The 24185-nt window shown below is 42.5% G+C and overlaps 2 protein-coding genes across 5 annotated transcripts in view; one reads left to right on the top strand and one right to left on the bottom strand.

Moving 5' to 3' along the window:
* Positions 1–1286, bottom strand: part of cerk (ceramide kinase) — a 41377-nt gene extending 40091 nt beyond the window's left edge. Inside the window, exon 1 of the mRNA XM_019277056.2 lies at positions 1178–1286. The gene's annotated coding sequence lies outside the window, so the exon portion shown is untranslated. The remainder of the gene's footprint in view (positions 1–1177) is intronic.
* Positions 1–24185, top strand: part of tbc1d22a (TBC1 domain family, member 22a) — a 120565-nt gene that overhangs the window by 512 nt on the left and 95868 nt on the right. For 2 of the 4 annotated variants that reach the window (XM_027272423.1, XM_010740461.3), the window contains exons 1-6: positions 612–852; positions 1304–1360; positions 2892–3075; positions 3250–3490; positions 7199–7381; positions 23109–23179. In XM_027272423.1, coding sequence (XP_027128224.1) covers positions 791–852; positions 1304–1360; positions 2892–3075; positions 3250–3490; positions 7199–7381; positions 23109–23179 — 798 coding nt within the window. In that variant the 5' untranslated portion in view covers positions 612–790. Of the gene's footprint in view, positions 1–610; positions 853–1303; positions 1361–2891; positions 3076–3249; positions 3491–7198; positions 7382–23108; positions 23180–24185 lie in introns of those variants that run through there. The other 2 variants (XM_027272422.1, XM_027272424.1) reach the window with 2 other exon arrangements.

Raw genomic sequence — 24185 nt, 5'->3', positions numbered from 1 at the left:
AAAGATGGATAAGGACGGACTTTTAGGGGGAACATTTCATTTTAAAAAGTTGCCTGACGGCTCGTTGGACAAAAACAAGGCAATTTGCAAAGTTTGCAAAGCCGAATTTAAATTCCACAGAAGTAACACGACTTTAACATATCACCTCAAAGCAAAACATCCAGTCTACACTACAGGAGTGTGGCACTCCTCAGTATATTTCCTCATTCTGGCTTTTTTCTATTTGCACTGTGCATATGTGCACCTTAAGCCAATAAAATGAATGAATTTAAATATACTTTCTCTGTGTTTATTCTACATTAATTTGATTATTTTACATAAATAAATATTCATTATAAGCTTCAGTCTCAGAAAAATGCATTTAATTTATTGATACATTTATTGATAGATTAATCGCGATTAATTACAGAATTTTTTGCGATTAATTAGTTAATTTTTTTTAATCGATTGACAGCCCTAATATATATATATATACATACATACATACTAAATGTAATTCTGCTTGTAGTTTCTGTCAACATAGCAAAAGACGGCGCACCGTGACGTCAGCAGCATTTCACGCCACCTAGCAGCGGCTCTCACTTGTGATTGGCTCACAAAGGAGGAAGCGTCGGTCCCGGCCAATCGCGGCGGCGCTTGCTTTGCCGATTAGGCAGTATCAACATGGCAGCTTTCTGAGTTTTTGGAGGAGGGGGACCTGGTGTAAATAAACACACATTTCACGTTAAGCAGAGAACGACAGCGTTCGCGTGTTTGTGTCCGGGGCTGGTTGGGGGTCGTAGAGGGGAAAATGTCGACTGACGGGAATAAAAAACAGTTCTGGAAAAGAAACGCAGCGAAGGTTCCCGGCAGGTGAGTGACGTGTTCCCTCTTGGCGACTAGCTTAGCGCAGGCTAGCTTCACTAACTCTCTCGCTTTCACCTAAACACCCGACATATCACACAGAGTGTGGGAGCTTCACCCTTTCTTATGTGACACACACACACACACACCAAATGTCTGTGGCGTGTTAGCCTCGCACACACAGGTTCACACCTCTCTGCTGTTTAAGCTGAGCTAAGAGCTACGTCGCTAACAGCGAGCTAACAGTTGAGCAATGTAACTAATGACACAGTTAGCGTCTGACACAGCGGAGCACATGTGGCCTCACGACGTGTTAAAGTGGTTTTCATCGCACCTGGTCGTAGTTTGATGCCTTCAGCTGACGTTGTTTTGGCTGACGAGAAGCTAACGTGGCTAGCTCGACAGCCTGTTAATGATTAGCTCATTCATTTGTGTCCTCTTCTCTTCTCTTCCTCCTCAGCATTCAGCATGTGTACGGCGCACAGCATCCACCTTTCGACCCGCTCCTCCACGCTAAGTAAGTTTTTATAAAAAACGCACGTCGTCGTTGCAGGTGATGTTGGGACAAGTGAAGTTTGGGACAAGTGTTGCACTCAAGTTTCTGTAACAGTTGCTAAACTACATGAAGTTGACGTGAGTCACTGGTGTTCTCCTGGTTTCTTGACGATGGTGATTCATTTCAAAGAGAGAGAGAGAGAAGGGGAGCTGCCCAGCCACTCCAAAAGATAGCTGTCCATGTCATGACATGGATTGATGCTGTGCAGCAGTCACATCCCAAACAGGAATGTGGAAGAGCTTGTTTTCCAGCTGACAGCCGTGACATCATGGACTGTGATGTGGCCCCGAGGTTTTTATGATTTGCACTATATGTGCACTTTATCCTGTTCTGCAGCGTCAGCAGAAGGGGACCGATCAAACAACATAGTTGTTAAATCATTGGGTGGACAGCTTCAAAGCAATAAAACATACTTTTAGTTTGTCTTTGTTTTAAAGATCACGAACATATCACGCTAAAAGAAGTTGGATGTGTGTGTGTCGTTATTCCAGGACTACAGTGTACCTACACAGGTCTTAGGTGTGTGTGGTATAATAAGAAAGTCCGAGCTTACAAAATAACAAAAGAAGAACTGCATAATCTTGAAATATGACATGTATAAAACATTTTGAGCAACCATCGTCATTTACTTCTGCAAAGGAAATGACTTTTTGGACTGTACCTGACTCATTTTCTATCACACGAACACACACACACAGATAAAAACAGCCTATTATTCTGTAATAATCTTTTCTTCTGACTGATATTTAATCACGTAGATTTCCACAGAGGGTGAAATTTAATTTGCTCGTTTTTTTTTTTTTTTGTCAGGGAATATGTTCAGACTCTCTCTTTTCTTTTAAAGTTTTGATGGAAGTGAGCTAATATGGACATGTCTCTCTCTTTATTATGGTAATCTTTGTCTCTGGAAGAAATCAGAGGCACCTCCTTCCCTCCACCCACCTTCCTCTTTCCACATTGCGCGATAAAACGGGAAGGGTCGAGTTTAGCTGAATTCCTTTTTCTTTCTGTCGCGTTCCTTGTTCCCGCTGAATGAAACGGTGTCCTTGCAGCACAAAGAATTTAACTCAGTGAATTGTGCCTTTTGAACATGGTCAGATTGAGTGGTGTCTGGAGTTAGAGACTTTTGATTGGAGTGTTTAAGGTCAAGTCTGTGTGTGTGTGTGTGTGTGTGTGTGTGTGTGTGTGTGTGTGTGTGTGTGTGTGTGTGTGGAGGTGTTGACTCACTGACCTACGTATGTGTTTCATTGTGAGTGGTTCGTGTTATCACTTGTAATTCTTTTAAATGTGGATATTTTCATGACCTTGTCCAGGTCAAGTGTTAATTCATTCATTGTTAAGCTCTTCTCCTTTTTTCTTTTCTTTCTCCACCTGTGTCTTTCTTACATCCCGCCCACACTTCCCCTCACCTTTTCTCTCACTCTATCACTTCAATCGCATCCTGTTTCATTTATCTCCTCTGTGTGTTCACGGCCTTGTCTTTGTCCTACAGCCTAATTAAAGCTGGTAACAAGCCGCCTCCGGCCACTCCGGGCAAGCCCAAGAAGGCCACCACCTTCCAGGAGTTTGAGAGCATCACAAGTGACGCCTGGGATGTTGGGGATGACGACGACGAGCTGTTGGCTATGGCTGCACAGAACCTTAATATCGAGGTGGTCATGGAGACAGCAAATAAGGTGAATAACCAGATGAAACATATGTATGTTTTCCTGCCACAGGTGCCTATCAAGTTGCTAAATAGTTTACAGACTACAGAGAATTACACACTTTTGTAATACTAGATAGAGTTTAACAAGTCCTCTCTGTTATAAGGCTCAGCGGTGACACTTCTTTTTCTGTCAACTGAACAGGTGATCGAGAATCACAGCAAGCAGCAGGAGCGACAGAGGCAGGATGACACGACAGAGCTGGAGCAGAGAGAAGACGACACGCAGGAGGAGGCAGCAGAGGACGAGGAAGAGGATGAAGAAGAGGAGGAGGAGGAAGGAGACGTGACCAGCCCAGAGGTGTCATTTGCCTCCCAGAGCAGCCCTTACACTGATGGCCGCCTAGTGAAGTCCCACAGTGAAGCTCCAATTGGGTCACCCAAAGGTTAGTGAACACCATTGCTCAGTGTCCAAAAGTTTTTTTGCCTGCATGTTAAAAGCCAGACTGCTTTTTAGTTTTAGCGCACTTCACTTGTGGAAGACTTTTAAAAAGACACTTCTTAACAATCTCACCGGTAGACTGTACAAATATGAATGGACAGAGTATCAGTGACGTCACCCACAGGTTTCGGGGACATCTTGGCAGTCCTGTCTCTGCCAGCTACTGGCTAATCCAGAGATGGGCAAAGATGTGGAGCGTGGATGCAGCTGAGTCGGGCTGAATGAAGCCCAGTACTGAAACAAGCCACCTGTAATGGCACTCACCTGTTAATCAAAGCAGCCACGCTCTTAATTTTGCACTTCTATAAGCCGTAATATAGGTTGTTTGGCAGTCAGCCTCAAGTGGCCGTTTGAGGAACTGCAGATAATAGATAGATCAAGCTGGATAAAGGCACAGAGACACTTTTATTGATCCCCTGAAGGGAAATTCGAGTGCTGCAGCTGCAGTTACATGTATTACAACACAAAACCGGCATGAGGAAGAACATATAGCTCTATTCATGTGAAATATGCATAGAACCTTTGGCCTTTCAGCGTTTGCTTCATATCTGCTTGTTGTACCTGAGTCCACATTTAAGTTTGGTTGCTTGTGTTGTGTGCTTTACCATAAATGGAACACAAGAACACATTCAGGGTCACTTCTGCGAGTTCACAATCTAACTGTTTGTGTCTGCATCGTATTTTTGTGTTGTGTGTGTGTGTCACCGCATTAAAACCGGATCAAGTTTCAACAGAACCAGAGACAAATATTTGGCAGATGTTCACACTCTGGAGCGCAGTGCCACTGATGGACTGCCAGCGTTGTGCTTTGATTGGACTTGCTTGTGGTTTAGACAGAGCGTATGGCCGCTCAGCGTTTGACACAGTTTGCATGCAAAGACAAAAGCTGTCCTAACAATCACGTTCAGATTTGACAATCTCACTCCACCAAGCAAGATGAGGAATAGCTCAGGCACCTGATTCTGCCCCTTACCTTTCTCTGCTCGTATACTGTATAGAAAGATGACAGTCGACACCTTCCCTCCTACTCCTCTTCAGGTTTTCCTCCAGCATAACCCTACAGTATTCAACTAGGCTCATGTCATGGCTCCTATTGTTGCTGTCTCACTGTTCAAAATCTATTCCTAGTGTCACTTCAGTGTTTTTAAAGGTTTTTTTTTTCTTACTTAGAATAGACACAGCAGCACTTTAAAGCAATACAGCATCCGTGTTTTAAACAGTTTTATCATCGTCCTTGTAAACACAAACGAGAGAAAAGTCGTGCAGGGACGCTCCTACTGTTGCTTTTATAGATCGTTTATATATCAGCAGCGGCAGACGCTGTACATTGTGAGCGCCTGGCGGGTCATTTTCCCGTCTGCCTGCTTGTCTGCCGCTCTCTCCCTCCGCCGCGGTGTTTAGATACAGATAACACAAGAAGCTCCCCGTTGCCTCCAGGCAATTCCTCTTATCTCGTCAGAGAAGACGGCGCACGGGCCTGCGTGCGCTGCCACGTCATGTGCAGACATATATACGAGACGACACCTTTTGCACCGTTGCGGAAACGCTGGAGCTCATATGCCGACTTTTATACATGCACACCCACTGTACTTGACAGATAGGCAAACAAACTGACACGCACAGTTACAGTAAGGCTGCCGGTATGCTAGATTTTATTGTTCCTCTGCTTCCTGGTTTCTTCCTGTGTGCGGCAGATGATAGCGATGAATAGCATGGACACACTTGCCCCGGCCTAATTAGATAATGGCACAGCATGGCTATCATTAATGAGGCCCAGACGCTCTTTATATACTAATATGTTATGTATATTCTCACTACCCTGCAGCTTCTAAAGCAAGAGACACACAAACACACTCAGACAGCTGTGTGTTATACAAGGGGAAGTATTTGTGTGCTGTCATGTGTGTTTTTCTGTTCTTCCTTATAAAAATTGAGGCAGTACACTCTAACTGAAAAGTGAACATTACTAACTTCCTCTAACTTGTTTTTATTTTTCATTTTACAGCCCCTTTTAAAAGTTAAAAGTTATTAAACGTTTCCACGGCAAAGAAGCTTCCGTCGGCTTTAATGATTTTTAATTTTTGGAAGTGCAAATAAAGCAGTTGAGAACAGATTTGCAGCTTTTTATTTGTTCTTGTAAAAAGCGAAAAAAGGATATTAAAATCGGCAGCGTTCCATTCTCCTTAATTGCGACTGTACACGCAGGACATGTGGGGCGGTTCACCGTAGCACCGAGAAATGTTGGCAGTGCTCACAGGCGTCTTTATGAACTTCAGCCGAGTGTTCAGCGTGACAGAGGGAGCACCCGTCTCCACATTCAGTCGACGTCACCTGCTTGCTCATAACCTGGTGTGTGCGGTTGCCACTGTTGTCACGAGTTTGTACATTTAGATTGCGATGGCATTATGTAATTTATCGTCTGCATTCCTACGCTTAAGTTCTTTGTGTTCTACTGATTAGACCTGCAGATTAAAACGTATCAGCTCACTTAACCTGAAAATGCAGTTCTTCAACTTGACTTTGAGAACTGCAGCTACGACTGCTCACTGTTATTTGCAGTGCCAGACACGACTCCTCGTGTTAAAGCTCGGTGTAGGTCGTGAATGTTTCTCCCTACACAGATAGAAGCAAAATTTTAGAGAGAAATACAAAAACTGTCCTCCAAACAGAATCAAGGGAATACTCTATTCACAGGAAGCTAGACTCTGTTTTAGAGAGACAGGAATGTAAAGAGTGAGAGATGGAGAATGGCATGCGGGAAGGAGCCACAGGTCGGATTCGAGCCCTGGGCCGCGGCTGCAAGGACTGAGCCTTTGTGCATGGGGCGGATGCTCTACCGACTGAACTAAACAACACCCTGTATACACCTTTCTTTGTGTTCTGGGTGAAGTTTACTAATTAAAACTTTCGCCATGTGAGCATCATCGCCTAGAGATGCCAGGTCAGTTTGTCAGTTAGTCCCCACTTTGGGTTCAGGATGAAATATGCCACTATAAATCGTGGTCCCCAGAATATGAATCTTACTGACTTTTGCTATCCCCTGATTTTACCTCTGGCACCACCATGACGTTGGCAAGTGGCCTTTTAATTAAGATAAGATAAGAAATGCATTTGTCACAGCAGCTCGTATGCACGAGGCAGATAGGAAATGATTCATAAATAAGAAATATATGGAAGGAAGTCATGAAGTCATGCTGGTGTTAAAGAGTCTGACAGCTGCTGGAATGAAGGACTTGTGGTAGCGCTCCATACATGGTGGGAGTAGCAGTCTGTTGCTGAAGGAGCTGTTTAAGGCTCCTGCAATGTCATGCAGGGGGTGAGAGCCTTCACAGTTATTGGATAGATTATCATGTCATTTGCTGCACACATTAATCTCTCTCTCAGGAAGAATTCTAATACTTTGGGTGACTCCTTCACTTTTCTTCTGGCACTATCTGAGACAGCAGTAGCTCAGTCTGTATTGGATTTGGCTTGGGAACTGGTGGGCCGGTTCATGGAAGGTGGACTGGTTGCCAGAGGTGCCAGTAAACGGGATCTCAGAGGATGTGCTTTATCATCTGAGAGCCTCCATTAGTATTCCGTTGGTGTTGCGTGTGCGTGTCTCTCTTTATGTAACCCTTTTCCCGTTCTCAACTCTTGATCCTCCCACCAGATGCAGCAGGTGAGCATGCAGCCCTCCACAGACAGCGCTCTCTGCCCCACCGGCCGCCCGTCATCCCGCTTGTGGCTCGCATGGCTGACCAGAACACATCTGGCACGCCGGCCATGACCGAGAGGGAAGCGTCCCGTCTGGATAAGTTCAAACAGTTGCTGGCTGGGCCCAACACAGATCTGGGTAAGAGATACTCATCCAAATGTCTCCACTTATCTGTCAGTGTGTGTTACAACGTGCGCTCTTGCACAGTCCACTTGTCTCCCTATTGCTCTTGTCTCGCTCTACATTTTTTCAGCTTTTGTCTGTTTTTTTTTTTTGCCGCCTCCTTTTCCTTCTCTGAGCTCTTTCACTGTTTCATTTCTTTTTTGCTTCTCACTCTTGGTTCACTCACTCTGTCTGCCAGCTGTGCCGTGCTTTTAACGATGCTGTGATTGGGGAAAGTCATCCAGCCATCTGGACATGCAGATTACAAGGGGGAAAAAATACCACCGACAACAAAAGCAAATGACAGGCCTTTGTTCTAACCAAACGACAGGCCTTTATTGTTTATCCAACCCCAGAGACAGTTTGGTACCACTGCCACCCCAGTGGCCATGAAATCCTTGCAGACCCCTCTCTCTACAGTTGACTTTGTGTCCTCTGAAACTAACTCTTGGCAACTGTTAGTCATCAACTTTTTGTCAACTGGATTAACTACATCAAAGCGGTTATCAGACGAGTTTGCGAATCGAGCCTGTCCGTACACGTTGGATTTTAGGATCCATCCAGTGGCCAATCTGTTTATTACAAGCACAAGGTTATGTGATCAAATGCTTATGCCCGCTGTTAAAGAGCAGCAGCTGCCATGATCTGAAGAGTTTTACTTCGTTTTTTAAAGCAAAGTTTTAATGGAGTGAAAGTCTAAAGAAATCTCATATTTTACAGAAGTGTTTCATCACTTGGGGGAGCACAGGTGAGCCTCTATCAAAGGATAAAAAATCTGTCTGCTGATATAGTTAAACATCAGTTTTTATTGAGGCGGTCAGTTAATGTCTACTAATATTAAGACATTTAATTTAAATCTTAGAGGAAATGTAAGATGCAGAATATGCACTTATATATTTAATTCTGTGAACTAACACTAAAGTCTAAATTCGACTGGTCACGGATGTGACGTGTTCTGTGTACGCCGCGGTCACTGAAGCTGAATCGTGGCCATTCTAGTCAATGTTTCGAACCCCACCAGAACCGGCCTGGTCTGTTTCAGAAGCGTCTCAGAGGCCGGTCTCTACTCTGCTCAACCGAGAATGCGACCGTTCTGTTGCCCCGAGCCGCCACGTCAATCCGCACAGAGCAGCTCGAGCTGACAGGAAGTCAGACCCAGGAATGGCATGGAGAGTCTGGTCGATTTTCAAAATAAAACACCCTGTGTAAACTTCTGATTGTAAAAACATCAGAAGGAAAACAATTTAACTACATTAAACTGTAATAATTCTCTTTTGTAAATATGCTACCTAGAAGCATTATCATAATGGCACTAATATAACCTACTTTGGGTCTTGTCTCGCTTGGATTCGAATCCTTGTATTTTGAGGACAGAAAAAAAACTTTAAATTAAGTTAGCAGTGTGTTCCCATGACTTCACTCAATTATGGCGAAAGCACAGAGACGGACTCCTAAAAGATATTGAAGTTGTGTGGATTATTAGGGAAGGATGCACTTCAGACTCTCTAAGAGCCCTCTAGAGTTCAGCTCTGCTCTCTGTTAACATTAAGGATGTACATCTGTTGTCCTTGAGTGGTTTTTATGTGTGTGTGTGTATGTGTATATATGTGTGTGTTGAGTGCACCTGAAGGGGGAGCATGAAGTGAGACCGGTGGAGAGAATTAAAAAAGTGCATTGCTTTGCAAAAGATATATACATACATACATACATAAATATGCTAAATACAAAAGGAGTGTGTCAGAGATATTTCAGTGTAGGAATGACACAGTTTGAATACCGTAGCCTCCATTCTCAAATGGCGTCTGCGGTCTTAATTTACCACAACCAAAGAGGCTACCAGGCATTAATTTGAGACAGGCTATTATTAGAAACAAGCCACGTATTCAGATATCTTTCTCTATTATACTGTAAGTATACTGTATCATATTCCATTAAGAATCTTCTCAGTTTTCTAATCTGCACGGTTGCTGTAAATGCAAACTCAACACTTCCTCCTCCCTCAGTTGTACATTATAGGCCATACAGTGTTTCAGTGCAAAATCCCGTTACCGGAAGACTTTTATTTTCAGACATTTTCAGTACAGACCGACAGATACCGACATCAAATGATATTTGAGAGTTTAAAACTCTGGTGACAATGTATCAGCTGATGTTATTTATTTAGTTTTTCACATGTAAGATTTCACATGTAAGATTTCTATCAAAGTCAACGTTCTTTGATAGAAATCTTTATTGAAATGTTCACCTTTTTAAACAAACAAGACAAAGTGCAAAGGAACAGATCATATTAAAGGGGAAGACTGTGTTACACAATAAAGAGACAGCAGGGGAACACATACCCAATCAGGAGCAGTATGAGAGTTTTGTACTTCACTATAAGCAGTCAAGATAAACACAACAAAAATTAAACAGTAACAAAAAAGAAGGGGGAGGCCGGGATACACATCAAAAACAGTAATAAATGATTCATTGGAGACAGCACATGTGCTCTGTTCCTGCACAGTACAGCATCACTAACAAGTATGTATATGTTGCAGTCCTTGTAAGCACACAGAAAGTCATTTTTGTATTCATACAATGTGTGTTTGGTTGCTGGTGTAGTACTAATATATTTCAAGAACGGGGACCAAATCTGCAGAATTCATAACTCCACTTGGACCTATATGTCAAATATTCCATAGGTATATCATAAACAGTCAGACAGGTTTGCAGTCAGTTCACTCAGTTTCTGTTATCTGTTATCTATCTGTTGTTCTCCCAGGACTCCTTTAAATATTTACAAGTCCATACACAATGAATAAAACTACCAACCTCAGAATGACACACTGTGGGGTGATCTGTAGACAGTGTAACAGTCTCAGTTGAGTCTCTTTCATCCTATTACAGCATGAGGTGTTATTTACTGATTCCTGTATTTGTAACCACATACATAAACGTTTTGGACAAGGATCCCTATACTTATACTCGCTAACATTTCTTCAAACTTATCGTCTGATGCGTATGCCACTCCTGATATATTTGCAATAAGCTAATATTGGCTGAAAAATGGGGTCAGCCAATTTATCGTTTAGGCTGAAATTATCATGTGCGTTTAAACAGAAGGCCTAAACATTTCCTCAGATATTCTTTGGTACATCTGTTATATTATTAATAATGTATGATCATTTGCATTGCAGTGTTTTAACCTGCATCCACAGATCATATTCTGTCGCCAGACGTTTAGTTTACAATGCCAATAAAACAGTGTGAGTTTGTTCCCCTTTGTCGCCACTGCTTCACTCGCCACATGTAGATACACACACTTAGGAGCGTTGGCGATGGTCCTAAAATGTAAATGCTGGATTTCATTAAGTTTGAATGGCCTTAGTCAGCACAGTTCTTCACCTCTACGTGATCCCCTTGAAAAACTTTTTGAACTAAACAAACTGGATCACAAGTCGTCAACGACGGTCGCGTCCCGCTCGGGCAGAGTGTATCCTGTACATCAGCGTGAGTGTCTTGAGATGTCAGCCCCCATTAGGGCCGCCTGCCAGGCATCACAAGCCGCCTGTCTAAATTTAGTTTAGTCTCCGCGCCATGATTAGATAGCCCAAGAACGGGCGAGCCACGCTGCCGGCTGCTGGCAGCATGAAAGATGAACTTCATTCATGGGACATAATTAAGCGAAGGATTTGGGGAGGGGGGTGATGATGGGTGATAGGGGTAGCGAGAGGGATGGGCCAGATAAGATAAGATAAGATGAAACTTTAATGATCCCCATGGGGAAATTGGGTCATTGCGGCAGCAAAGAATGGGATATAGATGAGAATACAAAAAGAAAAAAATGTAATCGCCTCCATCTAAAGGAATTTAAGACCACTGTAACAACATCATTGTCATATTTCTGGGACAAAAGTAAATAATATTGTTTGCTTGTAGTTATGAGTCATTTTCAGACCTCGGTGTGGAAAATTGTTTCCACATGGGGCATTTCACAGATTAAACATTGGCCACTTTTTGTAGTTTTCAGTTCAGAGTAAGATGACAAGATGGATTAAACTCCTTGTCCCCGTCCCTGCACACAGTCTGTGACATATTTATACAAATTCTCGCACATACCGGTCCACACTATCAGCGGGGAGGACGCCCCCTCGTGTAAAAGAGAGACTCGACCGTCTGTCCTTGAGCTCGAAGGAATGGGGGTGTTGTGGGGGAGTGATCCATTGGTTGGTTCCTCACTTGAACAGTGTAATTAATTGCAGCGGCAGCCATGTTTTTGGGCCAAGCCCCCCGACATGTCAGGACTGGCAGCCTCTGGAGTCCACAGGTGTGTTCGTCTCCGTTGGATCGTGTTGGTCAGTGTGTGTAAATGTGTCATTTTTCTAGAATGATAGACTTGGCCCATAACTTCGCATTTTTATCTATGTCTGTCTGTTACTTGATCATTTTACATCCGCCCGGCTTTCGCCTTCGTGATCTGTTTTTCGCATTCACAGCTTTATCACACCACCCTCCCTCAACTCCCTTCCTCTCCATTGAGCCTTGTGACAGGCTGTGACAGCGGCCTGTTTAGCATGTAAGGTCGTGTAGAAGGTGGTGACCCGTGTTCGTGTGTGAGAGTAGGGTGATTGATGTCAGGTTGATCTCAGCTAATTATTCCTGATGTCCTGAGGCGAGACTGTCTGTTGAATGAACCTGAACACAGCCCCCACTGTACACTCATTGAGGAGGGAGTTCTATTTTTTTTTTCCAGCTGGGAAACGGAGGAAAAAACTGACTTTTACCTGGTTTCACTTCTTGTTAATGCAACACTTAGCATGAGTGCATCAGTCTGGGGTTTGCAGGGCTTACCGTCGTCGATTAGTCAAACTCTGACCCTGTGGGAGCTACAACTTGTCCACAAAACAACAAAGTACTCTAGTATCCGTAACAAGAGGAGGGGTGGACATTTCTCGCTTATTAACGTTCCAAAAAAAAACAACCAAACAAAGCAATTCCCGACTGGTTTTAAAAAAAGCCAGAGAATGAGATGAGAGCTGTGCTACGCAACAGTAAATACAAAAAAACAATAACAGGCCGTGACATTTTCACTGCATGCCAACAATGAGGGGAAACAACTTCATAAATGCGGCCCCTCTGACACATTTTTCTGGAGATTGTAATAGATTTCATCTTTTCAGCTACTCAAACACAACTTATTATTTTCCTGCCAGCTCTGTTCAAAATCCAGGAGGAGGTAGTGTTTGCGTACGTGGTTGATTTTGTGTGTGTTTGTATCCATCACAATGGATACAAACACACAAGCTGTGTTGTATATTTTCTGTAAGCTTTCATGCTCTACAATGACGATTTTTACAGACTTTCTGCATATCATTTACTTTTTAATCGATTTTAATACCAGGAGCTGGCATCTGACATCAAGCAGTTATTGCTGGATGGCAGAAATACTGCTGTTGCTATGGCAATGCTCCTTTTCCCCTCTTCTTCTTGGCAATACATCCTTACTCTATCTTTTACTTCTCCTTTATGTCATTTCCTTTCTTTTTTTTTTGTTTCTCTTTATAGCTTTGACTTCTCCTCTGCTTTCACATGGTCATTATACAAGTCCACCACACACATGCGCTCCCACTCATTTTCACAAATACACTCTGAACTCGTGTGGGCCACCGACACCATGAATAACACACAAAAAACATACAAATACAAATAAAAGGAAACCGTTAACCAACAATAAGAAGCGGAAAATACATCAAATAACTGATCACAAGAGCAAACACACACTCGCACTCCCTTTCACTGCCTCGCTGCCTGTCGGTGTGTCTTTACCCTCTGTTGGGGGTGCTGCAGCTCTTTGTTACACCTCCAGCGCTACAGTACGCTTCTCCCCAACTGCCTTCACCCTCACTGCAGCAGCTACATTTAGGAGGAGGCCTGCTCCATTCTGCCACAGTCGCTCGCTCCGCAGACCCACCGTAGTGCTACAATCCGCAATCCTGTTACACAGCAGCCACCATATGACAGGCTTACCATCAGCACTGTTTGCAAAGTTAATAGCGACCATCAGAGCGGGAAGCGGTGATGTAATTCAATTTAACTCTCGTTTTTTGAAAGCAAGGGTGACGATTTCACAGATGTGTGTCACAGGCTTGGGGAGTGTAGAAGAAGGCACAATAGACTAGAAAGGCGTCTCCACACTGTCTCCATGTGGGAAATATTGCAGCTTTACAGAGGGAATGTTTTCATGTGAATTCTCAGAAGGTTTCCCTTTTTCTTTGAGAGCTCAATAAACCAAAAGCTAGTGAAGAAAAAAAAAGTGAAAATGCATTGTAGGTTGTTTTCTGTATAAGTGTCCTATTCTTAGAAAGTGCGGCGAGAAATGCTAAATCTTGAAGTCACAGCATTTTGTTATTTCCTCTTTTTGCCTGCTATAAAATTGTACTCCCCTGCGTGTTGCTTGCACGTAACCGAACTAACAGTCAGTGGTGTATATGCATGCACATGGGCATGTATGTTCGTGTGTGTGTGCTGCCTCCTAGCACATCCCCAGGCAAAACACCTGACTTAATAAGGTTGGTCCAACCACCAGCTGTCTCCTGTGTCAGTAGCCTCCCTGATTGTCTGGCTTAGTTTATTCACATGTTACACATGGCGGTCTTCTGTGTGAATTTTTTTTATCTTTTCTTTTTCAAAGAGACGCTTGACTGACCAGACTTCAGCCCTCACGGTTCACACCTGTTCTCTGTGCAGTGGAAGACACATTGTGTCCGCTGCCGTCAGTCTACTTCTACAACTCATTATCTATATTTAGTTATTAACTAAATAGACTTTTAAAAAAAGAACAACACCTGACTAGTCGTAGCCAGAGGCCTGTTTTTTTTTTATCAGTTCTGTTCAGTCTAACTACAACCTGGATGTATGATTAATAATGCAGTCTTCTGTCACAGGCTTTCCTTTCTTTACTTAAGGCGAATAACACTTTTCACTTCATTAACACTACAGATGAATCCAGCAACAAGGAAGTAAGGAAATAAAACGTCAGTCACTTTCACAGGGTGCAAGGTGACTTCTCCAAACGGCAGAAAAGCCCTGGATCTGTAACTGAAAAACAAACAAAGCGGCTTCACACACTTTTTATTTTTTATTTTTTATTTCAGTTACTCCAGCCAGGATTTGTCAGGTAACATGAAAGAACCAGGGCTGTGTACAACCACTGGACTGTGCTGTAGATACGCATATAATATAAGTCCAGTCGTGCCAGATTTAACCCTTCTTGAAGAGAGTTGACCTGATGATGATGATTTTCCCAGAGATATTCAGATTACCTTCTAGTTTGCCAAGATATGATGTTGTAGTGAGGTCAGCTATGATGCTGCTGTGCTGGTGCACTGGGCAACCGGTCGAGCCTACGGCATGTTAGCTGCATCTCTTGTGATATTTTGTGTGCGCGCTCTCACACGTGTACAAATTGGATGATTAGGCCTGAACTTCTCAGTGACCGAGTTTGAGTCATCTTTGATCAGGAATATGCAACACTGTGGGTATCAGGTTTCAGACCTTGTCTTGCAGTCTTCCCATTAGTATTACCATTTTCACTACCAGATGCACCGTGGTAGCTCATTACCCAGCTCTGCGCTGGTTTCAATACAGCATCTTAATGAGTTGTTTTTTTCGACCAGCTGAATATAACCATTACCTGGGAAAAGTACGTGAAATTCAAAATGTCTGCATCATAAATGTCTCATAACAGGTTTGTTTTTCTTGGGGGAAAAAAAAAAAAAAGTCACCAGGTCAGATATTTTAGAACCTGTTTCATCTAAATCAGTTAAAGGCAAGGCAAGCTTCAGGGAATTGACTATACAAGTCCTTGTTATAGCACACAAAGGAACACACACACACACACACACACACACACACACACACAGAGACACGCATATTCACACACCTGTACACTCGTCTATGCTCGGTGTCCTCTCCCAGCCATCTGGGCCATCCATCAGGCCTCCTGAGCAGGTATAATCCAGGGGGGAGTATCTTTTTACAAGAGTCCCATTAGTTTACGAGCCGTCTGCTCCCTGGCGCCATCACTTTGTCCTTTAGATGAGTTAGACCGTTCAGGACTCTCTCACAGCATTCAAGGTTTATAGGAGGGGAGCTTAACTTTTTAATACAGTGCATGATAAAGGTGTCTGTCCTGATTGTATTGTTTTTCTGACCTCACTGGCAAAATAGCTTCAGATGGGACAATGGCTGCAACAAGGGAGGGATGGATGGCATTTACCACACACGATATTAACCAAGACTTTAATGGGTATCCCACAGGTGCTTTGGTTGACATCACCGTCATACATTGTAATATTATAAAAAGTACTTGTGAGTGTTCTGACATTTGCTTTTTCCAGTGAAAAACAAGTTAAACCAAGAGATGAAACTATCGATTCTTGTGGTCTAAACCCCAAGTGTCACAGTCTTGATTTGGGATTTGCTGAGGTAGCCCCTGCTGCAGAATACAACCCCCACTTTTGGCAGGTGTGTGTGGTATTCACGTGTGTATATGTGTGTGTGTGTGTGTGTGTGTTGCCCAGAACCTTGCGGTGTTTTGCCCCAGTGGTCGCGCTCCGTTTGAATGATGCCTGAATAGTGCATGGCTCCGGCCCGCCAAGCGTCTTCCCTCCTGCTCCCATCAGCTCCCTGCTCAGCCAGCACTGACTGACAAGCACTTTCTTTGCTTCTCTCAGTCTTCTGTTCTTTTCACTGGCCTTCACACAGAACCATGCACCCAGGCAGGTAGACTGACTGACAGGCAGGTAGACAGGCAGACACGGGAGAAGCGCATGTACACACTCTCACATGCGCACACTTAAAATAACATCTATGCACACACTCTTGTACTTCATTTAATTCCGTTTCCCTAACACGTCAGACTCATTGCTTGGTCACTTGTAGTAAGAGCCCTCACTTGGCCCGTTAAGTATCATTGTTTCCACTCAGGAAGCAAACAGTCCCTTATGCAACATGTGTGATTGTTGTGGTAGCACTTGACTACTGTAATTAGATTAATGAATCCTTAGATCCAACCACGGTCCTGACGTCACGTCCAGGCGGCCCTCTGTTCCTTGTTCTTCCAGCATCTCTTTCATGTTTTTTCCTGAAAAAAATCAAACATGCTGTCGGGCTTTACTTTCCCTATTCTAAGACCGATTAACATCCACTTACAGCTCTTACAGTTAGAAGTTGAAACCTTCATGTTTTTAAGTTCAGGAGTGATTCATTTGGCAAAAAAAAAAATGTTTTTGCATATCATAGAACTGCAACAGTTAGTCAATAGATTAGTTAACTAAGCTGCAACTCGTTTTTTTTTTTGTCATTTTGACTATCATGCTATCTTTGGTCGTTGGACTGTTTTGAAGTATGCAAGATAAATACATCACATTGGGTTTTGGGATATTTCGCTGGTAATTTTTCAACGTTTTCTACATCTTATAGACAAAATTATAGGCAAGTTAATCTGTAATGAAATAATGGCTAGCTGTAGCCCTTATTGACAGTATCCACCCTCTTTTGAGCTGTGATGTAATTATCACAGGTTTTCGATAAATGGTGTTTGTAAGAGTCTGATAAATAAGAATGTCTGATCTCTCTCTCTTTTTTTTCTTGAGAAAATTACAGTCATCAAAATTTTGAATATGGTTTTTCTTACTTCTGGAAGAGAAAATTTGTTGTGTAGCCAAAATGTTAAAGAAACCTGTGACCCACATGCAAGTGGTTTAGATCCTCATGCTGGTGGAGAGAATCTGGGCCAGAGAGGTGAATAAGACACATACTCTCTTCCCTCAGCAAGTGCTCGTACAGTACAGTACAGTTGAAGTGGCCTTTACCAAGGCACCCAACCCCAACTGCTATCAGCAGAGGTACATGAGTGACTGCAGTGGGGGAACTCCACGTTGCGTTCATCTGACGTGACCTTTCCTCGCTCTGTAACTGCTCTCAAGCCACTGTGATAAAATACTTTTGGTTATCTTGGCTGGTTAAATGAGTTTTAATGTAATACAAACATGATATTTAGTTATATTTTGCCCTCTGAATGTTTCAGGAGTCATTGAACATTCATTACCTCTGAGGGTCCCACATCAGAGCAGCTGTTGTGGGTGTTCAACAGAAGGTACATGGTGTCCTAATCACCCCCTGTGGTCCCTAGCTTAACTCCAGCCAAGACAAAGTGCACCCCTGTAAGTTCATGCATAATGGAATACAGTAGACACACAGCGGAAAGACTAGAAGCAGTTGCCCTTGAATTGCACATTCCTGATGTTACAGGTGTTTTTCATGCCAGTGAGGAATACAGCTTCCTCCGGGGTTGTGACTGTCTCTCCAGACCAATCCCCCTGAGGTCCCTACCTGCCAGCATGATAAACACCCACAATACTGATCACACTAATTCTAAAGCATGTATATAATAATGTGATATTTTATTGGTCCCAAAAGGGAAATTCTGTTTTCGCTTGCCCCCGCTTGCACTTCTAAATGTATACTTTGAAATGATTGCCTGTGGGGTGAATTGACTCTAAATTGAGTTTTTGCTTTAATGAGTTTCCTTTTTTTTTCTTCTGTAGAGACCTGTTAAAAGAACGTCTTCACAATTTGACTGAGTGTTTGTTTTTATAGCTGTACAGATTACTATGTATAGAGAGGGGAGTGAGAAATTTCCCAGCTTAAAAAAAAAAGAAGGCTTGTTTGCATTGTTAACTTTGTTCACGGAAACTGACGGGGACAGCTAGTCCCTCGTCGCCCCCGGGACAGTCGCAGAAACTTTTTTGCCCACATTGTGACAAGTGCCTGCTGAGCAAAAAGAACAGATTAATTTTCAAAATGTCATGAAATGCCTTTAATTTATTCTAGTGGAGCTAGGGCTTGGCTGTCTCATTCATAATGCACAAGAGATGCCCTAGAGAGTCAGATATGTTTTCTGAGAGATGAGCTAGCCTCACACTAATGAAACGACATCTGCAATTTAGCCTGTACGTCAACTATGCTCATGTCGCCTTCTCTCTCTCTGCCCACTCTGGGAAATAGAGTTTTATTTCTCAGGAATTGGAGCTGAGATGAGCACAGCTATATAGTAAGCATTTAGGAAAAAGGGGTCTAGATGCATTTCCCATGAGAGTGTTTCTGCGTCACGGATGGATTATAGATTACATATTTCCTTGTGCAGATTTCTTGTTAAAGCCACGTTGTAGCTCAGGATTAATTAAAATGTCTGAAACTGTAAGAGTATGATATCTTTCATAGGAGAACTTCCCATTGTCCTTTCATGTACTGTTCCAGTGCATCAGTGCTCTGACAGTCTAGCTGTGGGTCTATAAGTCATCTGGGCTCACGTTGGGTAACCGTGATTTGGATTCTGCAGTGGTCCGGCTCTCTGCTGGAGACTGTTTGGAAGATGATTAGTGGAGGCTGTGTCTGCATTTTTTGTTTGTGATGTATGGGTCTAACCGGCACATCTGCTTGTTCTGCTGGCCACATGGTGCCAAGTAAATATTTGCCCTTTGCCCTTGCCGCAATCTTATACATCCCCACACATAAACACCAGCGTAGATGCCTCTTCAGTGCACACAATCTGCACACAAGCCTCCCCTGCAATGCAAAGTGTTGGACCGGAGGGGACATGGACTTTTTGAAGATCACTGCAGCATCAGGATGTAAAGACCATTAACTAACTTGTGCCTCACGTCCTCTCACCCCTCCTCTCTATAACCCCCTATCGTGAGATTAATGCCAGGTGGGGGAAATATAACATAGTTTAATTAAGCCAGAGCCCACAAGATTCATGGAGTCATTTCTTTGTCTGACAGTGCAAATGAAGGTTCAAAGGGTGCAAGGCAAGAGGAGAGAAACCCTTGACTAGCTGTTAGGAGTGTAATGAATGTAGAGGTGCACATAGGATAAGGATTTCAACCTTAAAGACTTGGACTTTGTAAATGGCTTCTGCATAAGTCACTGCGGCTGTGCTCAAAAGGTTGACCCTAGCGCTGAGCGCCAATTAAAATTTTCGGACTTAGACAGTTTACAGAATCATCAAAATCAATGCAAGAAAAGAGATATTTCCTATGTTAAATACCTGGTACCTATCGCCTACCGGGCCATCGACAGTTCAGTTGGAGTTTCAGGTTTGTTATGCTAGTAGCAGCTAATAGCTAGTAGCTTCTAGCAAAGAAGAGGAGTGGGTTACAGAAGTCAAGTGGGATCAGTTGAGGCAAGTTGTCAGGTGACAAACAGCTCCTGGAGACACAAAAGGCTTCATATAACTTTTTTCACATAAGCACTAGTACTCTAACCTTCTAAAGGTTGCGTGAGAATCCATCTTGTCAGGATTCAAGTTGTGTCTGAACAGTGGCTACAGACCAATCAGTGCTACTGCATGAACTACAGGCGTGGTTTTAATATTAGTGTGAGAAATGACTCTCACAAATAACAACGGGCTGCTAAAGAGGTCAGCGTAGATCAGAACAGGGGGTCACTCTTCTTCTGACCGGTTCAATGACCTGATTGGTTGAAGTTCGCCCATGAAACAGTGGAATTGCTTGCCCTTTTCCATACAGTGTGCAGTGACGGCTTCCAAGATGGTTCTCTGTAACAAACCACTGGCACAGTCAGGTTGGTAGTGCTCCTGAGCAGACCTGTGAACAGGCTTTGATGTGTAAAATTGGTGGAGTGGAGTACCTCAAAGTGCCAGTCTCAGAAAACTGTCAAATTGAATATCCGTATGTTCCAAGCATAGTGGTAATTATGCTTGAAAGCTTTCCTATGTCTGTTTGAACCATAATTTTATAGCAGTACACACACAGTTCCATACATTGCCTTCCAGTGGACTTGTTATAGTGAAAGGAAAGGAGAGGGCACATAAAGAATCCGCGGAAAACCTTCAGCATCTTTTGCTTTGCATCTTTTATGGTCTGTGTCATGTCTGAGAGTCTTTTTTTATCAATCTTTTTAATGCTGCACAGGTAACCTTGGGGTAATCGAAATCTTCCCATACTGTGGGGCTCTGACTCTTTCCAAACCAACAGAGCCATGCTGTGCACTAGATCACTGTATTGAATTTCTATATAATTAAAGTCACTGGGGACAAGGTAAGAGAGAAATTTTAAGTGGAAGATGCACAGGAACTGTAGTGAATAATAAGTGCTACTCCCATCAGCTGAACAAGCTCTAATGCGTTTCACTCAATTTAGCCAATGGACTTAGCCCATTGCTGTTTAGCTGATTGCTATTTCCTATTCTGCGATCTGTCACTGACTCTGCATTTGCATTTGCCTTGAAGAACAGGCAAGGCAGAGTCATTTGGCAGTACTAATCAATATCGTTCACTCTGTGCGAAGGGCTTATCAATTTCTAGCCAGTGCCTTGACTAAGAGTCGAGGAAGAATTTGGCTTGTTCATTAGGGACATTTGTTTCTTTTTTTCTTTTTCCCCTTTCAGAAAAGTACGTTAAGGCAGTGCCATTTCATTTGCACGGAAATCAATTCCCCCTCTTCCCTTCACTCTTGGAGTGCAGGTAAAACACTGGCAGTGCAATTACAAGTGAAAAGATTTCCATTGCGTTTTTATGTTTGTCTCAGTTTGGCTGTGGCAACTCGTCTTGTTGAATGCTAATGGGGGGGACCTATCTGTGAATAATGGATGAGTTGATGTTAGCGAAAACTCATCCACAAACTGCCATGCTTCTTAAGAAATACTGCTGAAAATGCACAGTCATAGATTTAGACTATCCCAAGCTGCCTGGTCCTGGAAGGCAAGGTCACTCAGTGATTTCAGCTCCCTCTACGAACAGTTATTTAGGTAATGAATAAAATGAATGGGAAAAAAAAAACGTATTATGGATTAACCAAAAAGAATTCAACAGAGTCACTGTTCTGACCATACGGCAAAGAAAGGCAGTTTACCATCTATTTGACATAATCTGACAACTTCTATCAACTTGTGTGTCTTGGATATTATGTTATGGCCCAAAAGAAGACCCAATGTGGGTCAGTTGGGCGGAGGCATTATGGCATGAGTAAGTAACTGTTACAGACAATAGCTTTAGCTCTATTTATGAACATGATCTCTTTATCTTTAGGGAAATTATATCCACCTTTTAGTGTCGTCTACTTATTATGTTTGATTCACTAAAAATAGATTGAAATGGAAGCCACCGATTGCTAAATACCACAAGACAAAGCAATATGTCTTGAGTTACCGGTGGTGCCTACACCCACCCATCCTTTTTTCTCACGTCAGTGAATGTGTGTGTATGTGTGTGTGTTAGAGAGGGGTATTGGCTGGATGTAATGTGTAGCACCTAACATTAAGCCATATTTTCTGGGTCTTCATGGACCCAAAGGGAATTACTCTCCGCCAATTTAAAAGTTCAATTTGCACCTTTCCATCAGATTTATTTTATATTATAGCTTCCCGGCTCTCCCACCAGGCCGGAGGAGAGTGAAAGTGTATGATAATAATCCACTTCGAAGCCATCAGATAATTTGGGCTGAAGGAAAAGAGAGACAGGAAGGGAAGTTTGGATGGCAAGGACATGGTTGGTTGGTTGGTTGGCAGATTGGTGGATTGATTGCATGATGTCCAAGAATGACTTTCTAAACTAATAATGCTTTGAACTGAATTTGAAATATTTTTATTGGGACACATTTGTATCAGAAATGTAAATTGATTCCTTTTTATAGCAGTATTTGATAGCATCCGAGGCTGTGAAGTCAGTATTTGGGTTTGCTAAATAAGACAATCACATCTTGATTAAAAATGATTTTATCATAGAATTTTAGTGTTTATTATGTCATCAACTCAGTAACTGACATGGAGGAAACCCTCCTGCACCACACACTGCAACCTGGGAAACGCACATTAATCAATGTGGAAGGTGGAGAAGGCAATTTTTATTTTTTGAGACAGAAACAGAGACGATCGGAAAAAAAAACCCCTCTATGTTTTGGTTCTCTTTCAATAAAACATCTTTTCAGTTGAAACAAAAGCGGTGAGACGAGTTCTTTTTCTCTTTTACGTCCATCTTGACGTCTCCAGTTGTTTATTGCATCATTCTTTATCTGCAGTAAGAAATGTTCAAAGTGAGGGAAGGGAGTAGAGCTCGGCTGATTGGCTGGAGTTTTGCAACGTTTCTCAACAGGGAATTTGACATTCTCATAAAAATCCAAAATACTTTGCACAGTTCTATAATGCAGACTGGTGCTGGTCAAGACACATTCAGTGAGAGAAGGAACAAAAGCCCATCATGAAAAGTTGATATTTTGTGTTAAAATTTGATTTGAGTTAGTTGAAAATATCAGTTTTACTTTGGTCTGAGTGTGAGGTAGTTCCCTTCAATATTTGAGAGTTTAAGAAGTCTAATAACAATTTATTCGCAGCATTCATTTTTTCAGTATGAACTTAAAACAGTTTATGCTTCTTTTAATTTTGTATTATGATCATTTTGTCAACATATTTGCTGAACTGGAGCATATGTTGTGGATAAAATATAAACTTTTCAAAAGTCTTTCTTTGATAAACTTTTGAATAAGTTGCCTCAAACATATCTGTAGTTTTTTATGTAGATATTATCGTCCTGCCATTTATCAGTTTGGCTCTACAGTGAAATCAGAGTCATAGCGTGTAAAAGATTGTGTGTGGTGTTGATTCTAATTTGGACCCTTTGGTATTTTTCTTGTTTTTACAGAGGAGCTACGGAAACTCAGCTGGTCTGGAATCCCACGACAGGTCCGACCGATAACGTGGAAGCTCCTTTCAGTAAGTTTTACAGAGTACACACACACACACACACACGCTATACATTCAGACACCAGCAGACACATTGAAATAAACACTTTTTTCGATAAAACATAAAAACACTCACACAGACATACACACACAGATAAAACGGCACAAATAATGTGCATTACAGAGGATCTTAAGCACACACACACACACACACGAAAAGTTGCTGTCATGTTCCCCAACCCCCCTCCCTTTTTTGATTTATATAGACTGCTAACAGTCCTCAAACTTCAATAGGGAAAATGAATTGCAAGGCGCAAATAATTTATTCATGAGACACGCGATGTGTTTACTCATTAAGCCATTGTTGTGCTGTACAGCTCCCAGTCTGCAGAGAGAAGACTGGCTTTTTGAACGCCGTGACTCTCCCATTAATTACTGCACAATAGTTAATGTGCCGCAGAAAAGATGTCATTAAAGGTGTGTGTGTGTGTGTGCGTGCATGTTTGTGTTTTTTTTTTTTTTTTTTTTTTTTTGGTTGTGGGAGGTTACCAACTGAGCGCTTTAACCATTAATGGCTGCTTTGTTTGGTACTCTGCTGATGTGAGGGCTCATAACATTGTATGAAGTTGCAAGGCATTGACTGCAGTGAAGGCAGCCAGGCACGAGGAGAGGGGAGGGGAGGGGCACCTCAGTACTTTAACTGTGTGTGTGTGCGTGTGTGCGTGTGTGTGTGTGTCAGCCTATTTTAGCTAATGTACCATAGATAACACCCCATTAATGGTCTGTTCCTGTTTGTATTGTTCGATTGTGCACACTTCTGTGTCTGCCAGTTAATGTGTGCGTGCATGTGTGAACAGCCATTGTGTGCGCACATGCGTATACCTTTATGTTTATATACAGCATGCGTTTATGTAACGGGAAAACTGCAGAGAACATTGGAGTTGCAAAGCACATGATGGTTGGACTGCTTGTAGATTAAAGGAAAACAAACAAAAAAAGGTATCAGTGGATATATGGTGACATTTTTTGCACATAA

Source organism: Larimichthys crocea, chromosome XX (assembly GCF_000972845.2).
Source record: "Larimichthys crocea isolate SSNF chromosome XX, L_crocea_2.0, whole genome shotgun sequence".
NCBI classification, from domain to species: Eukaryota; Metazoa; Chordata; class Actinopteri; family Sciaenidae; genus Larimichthys; species Larimichthys crocea.
The sequence above is the reverse complement of the archived record's forward strand: the minus strand, read 5'-3'. Positions and strand labels throughout refer to the sequence as shown.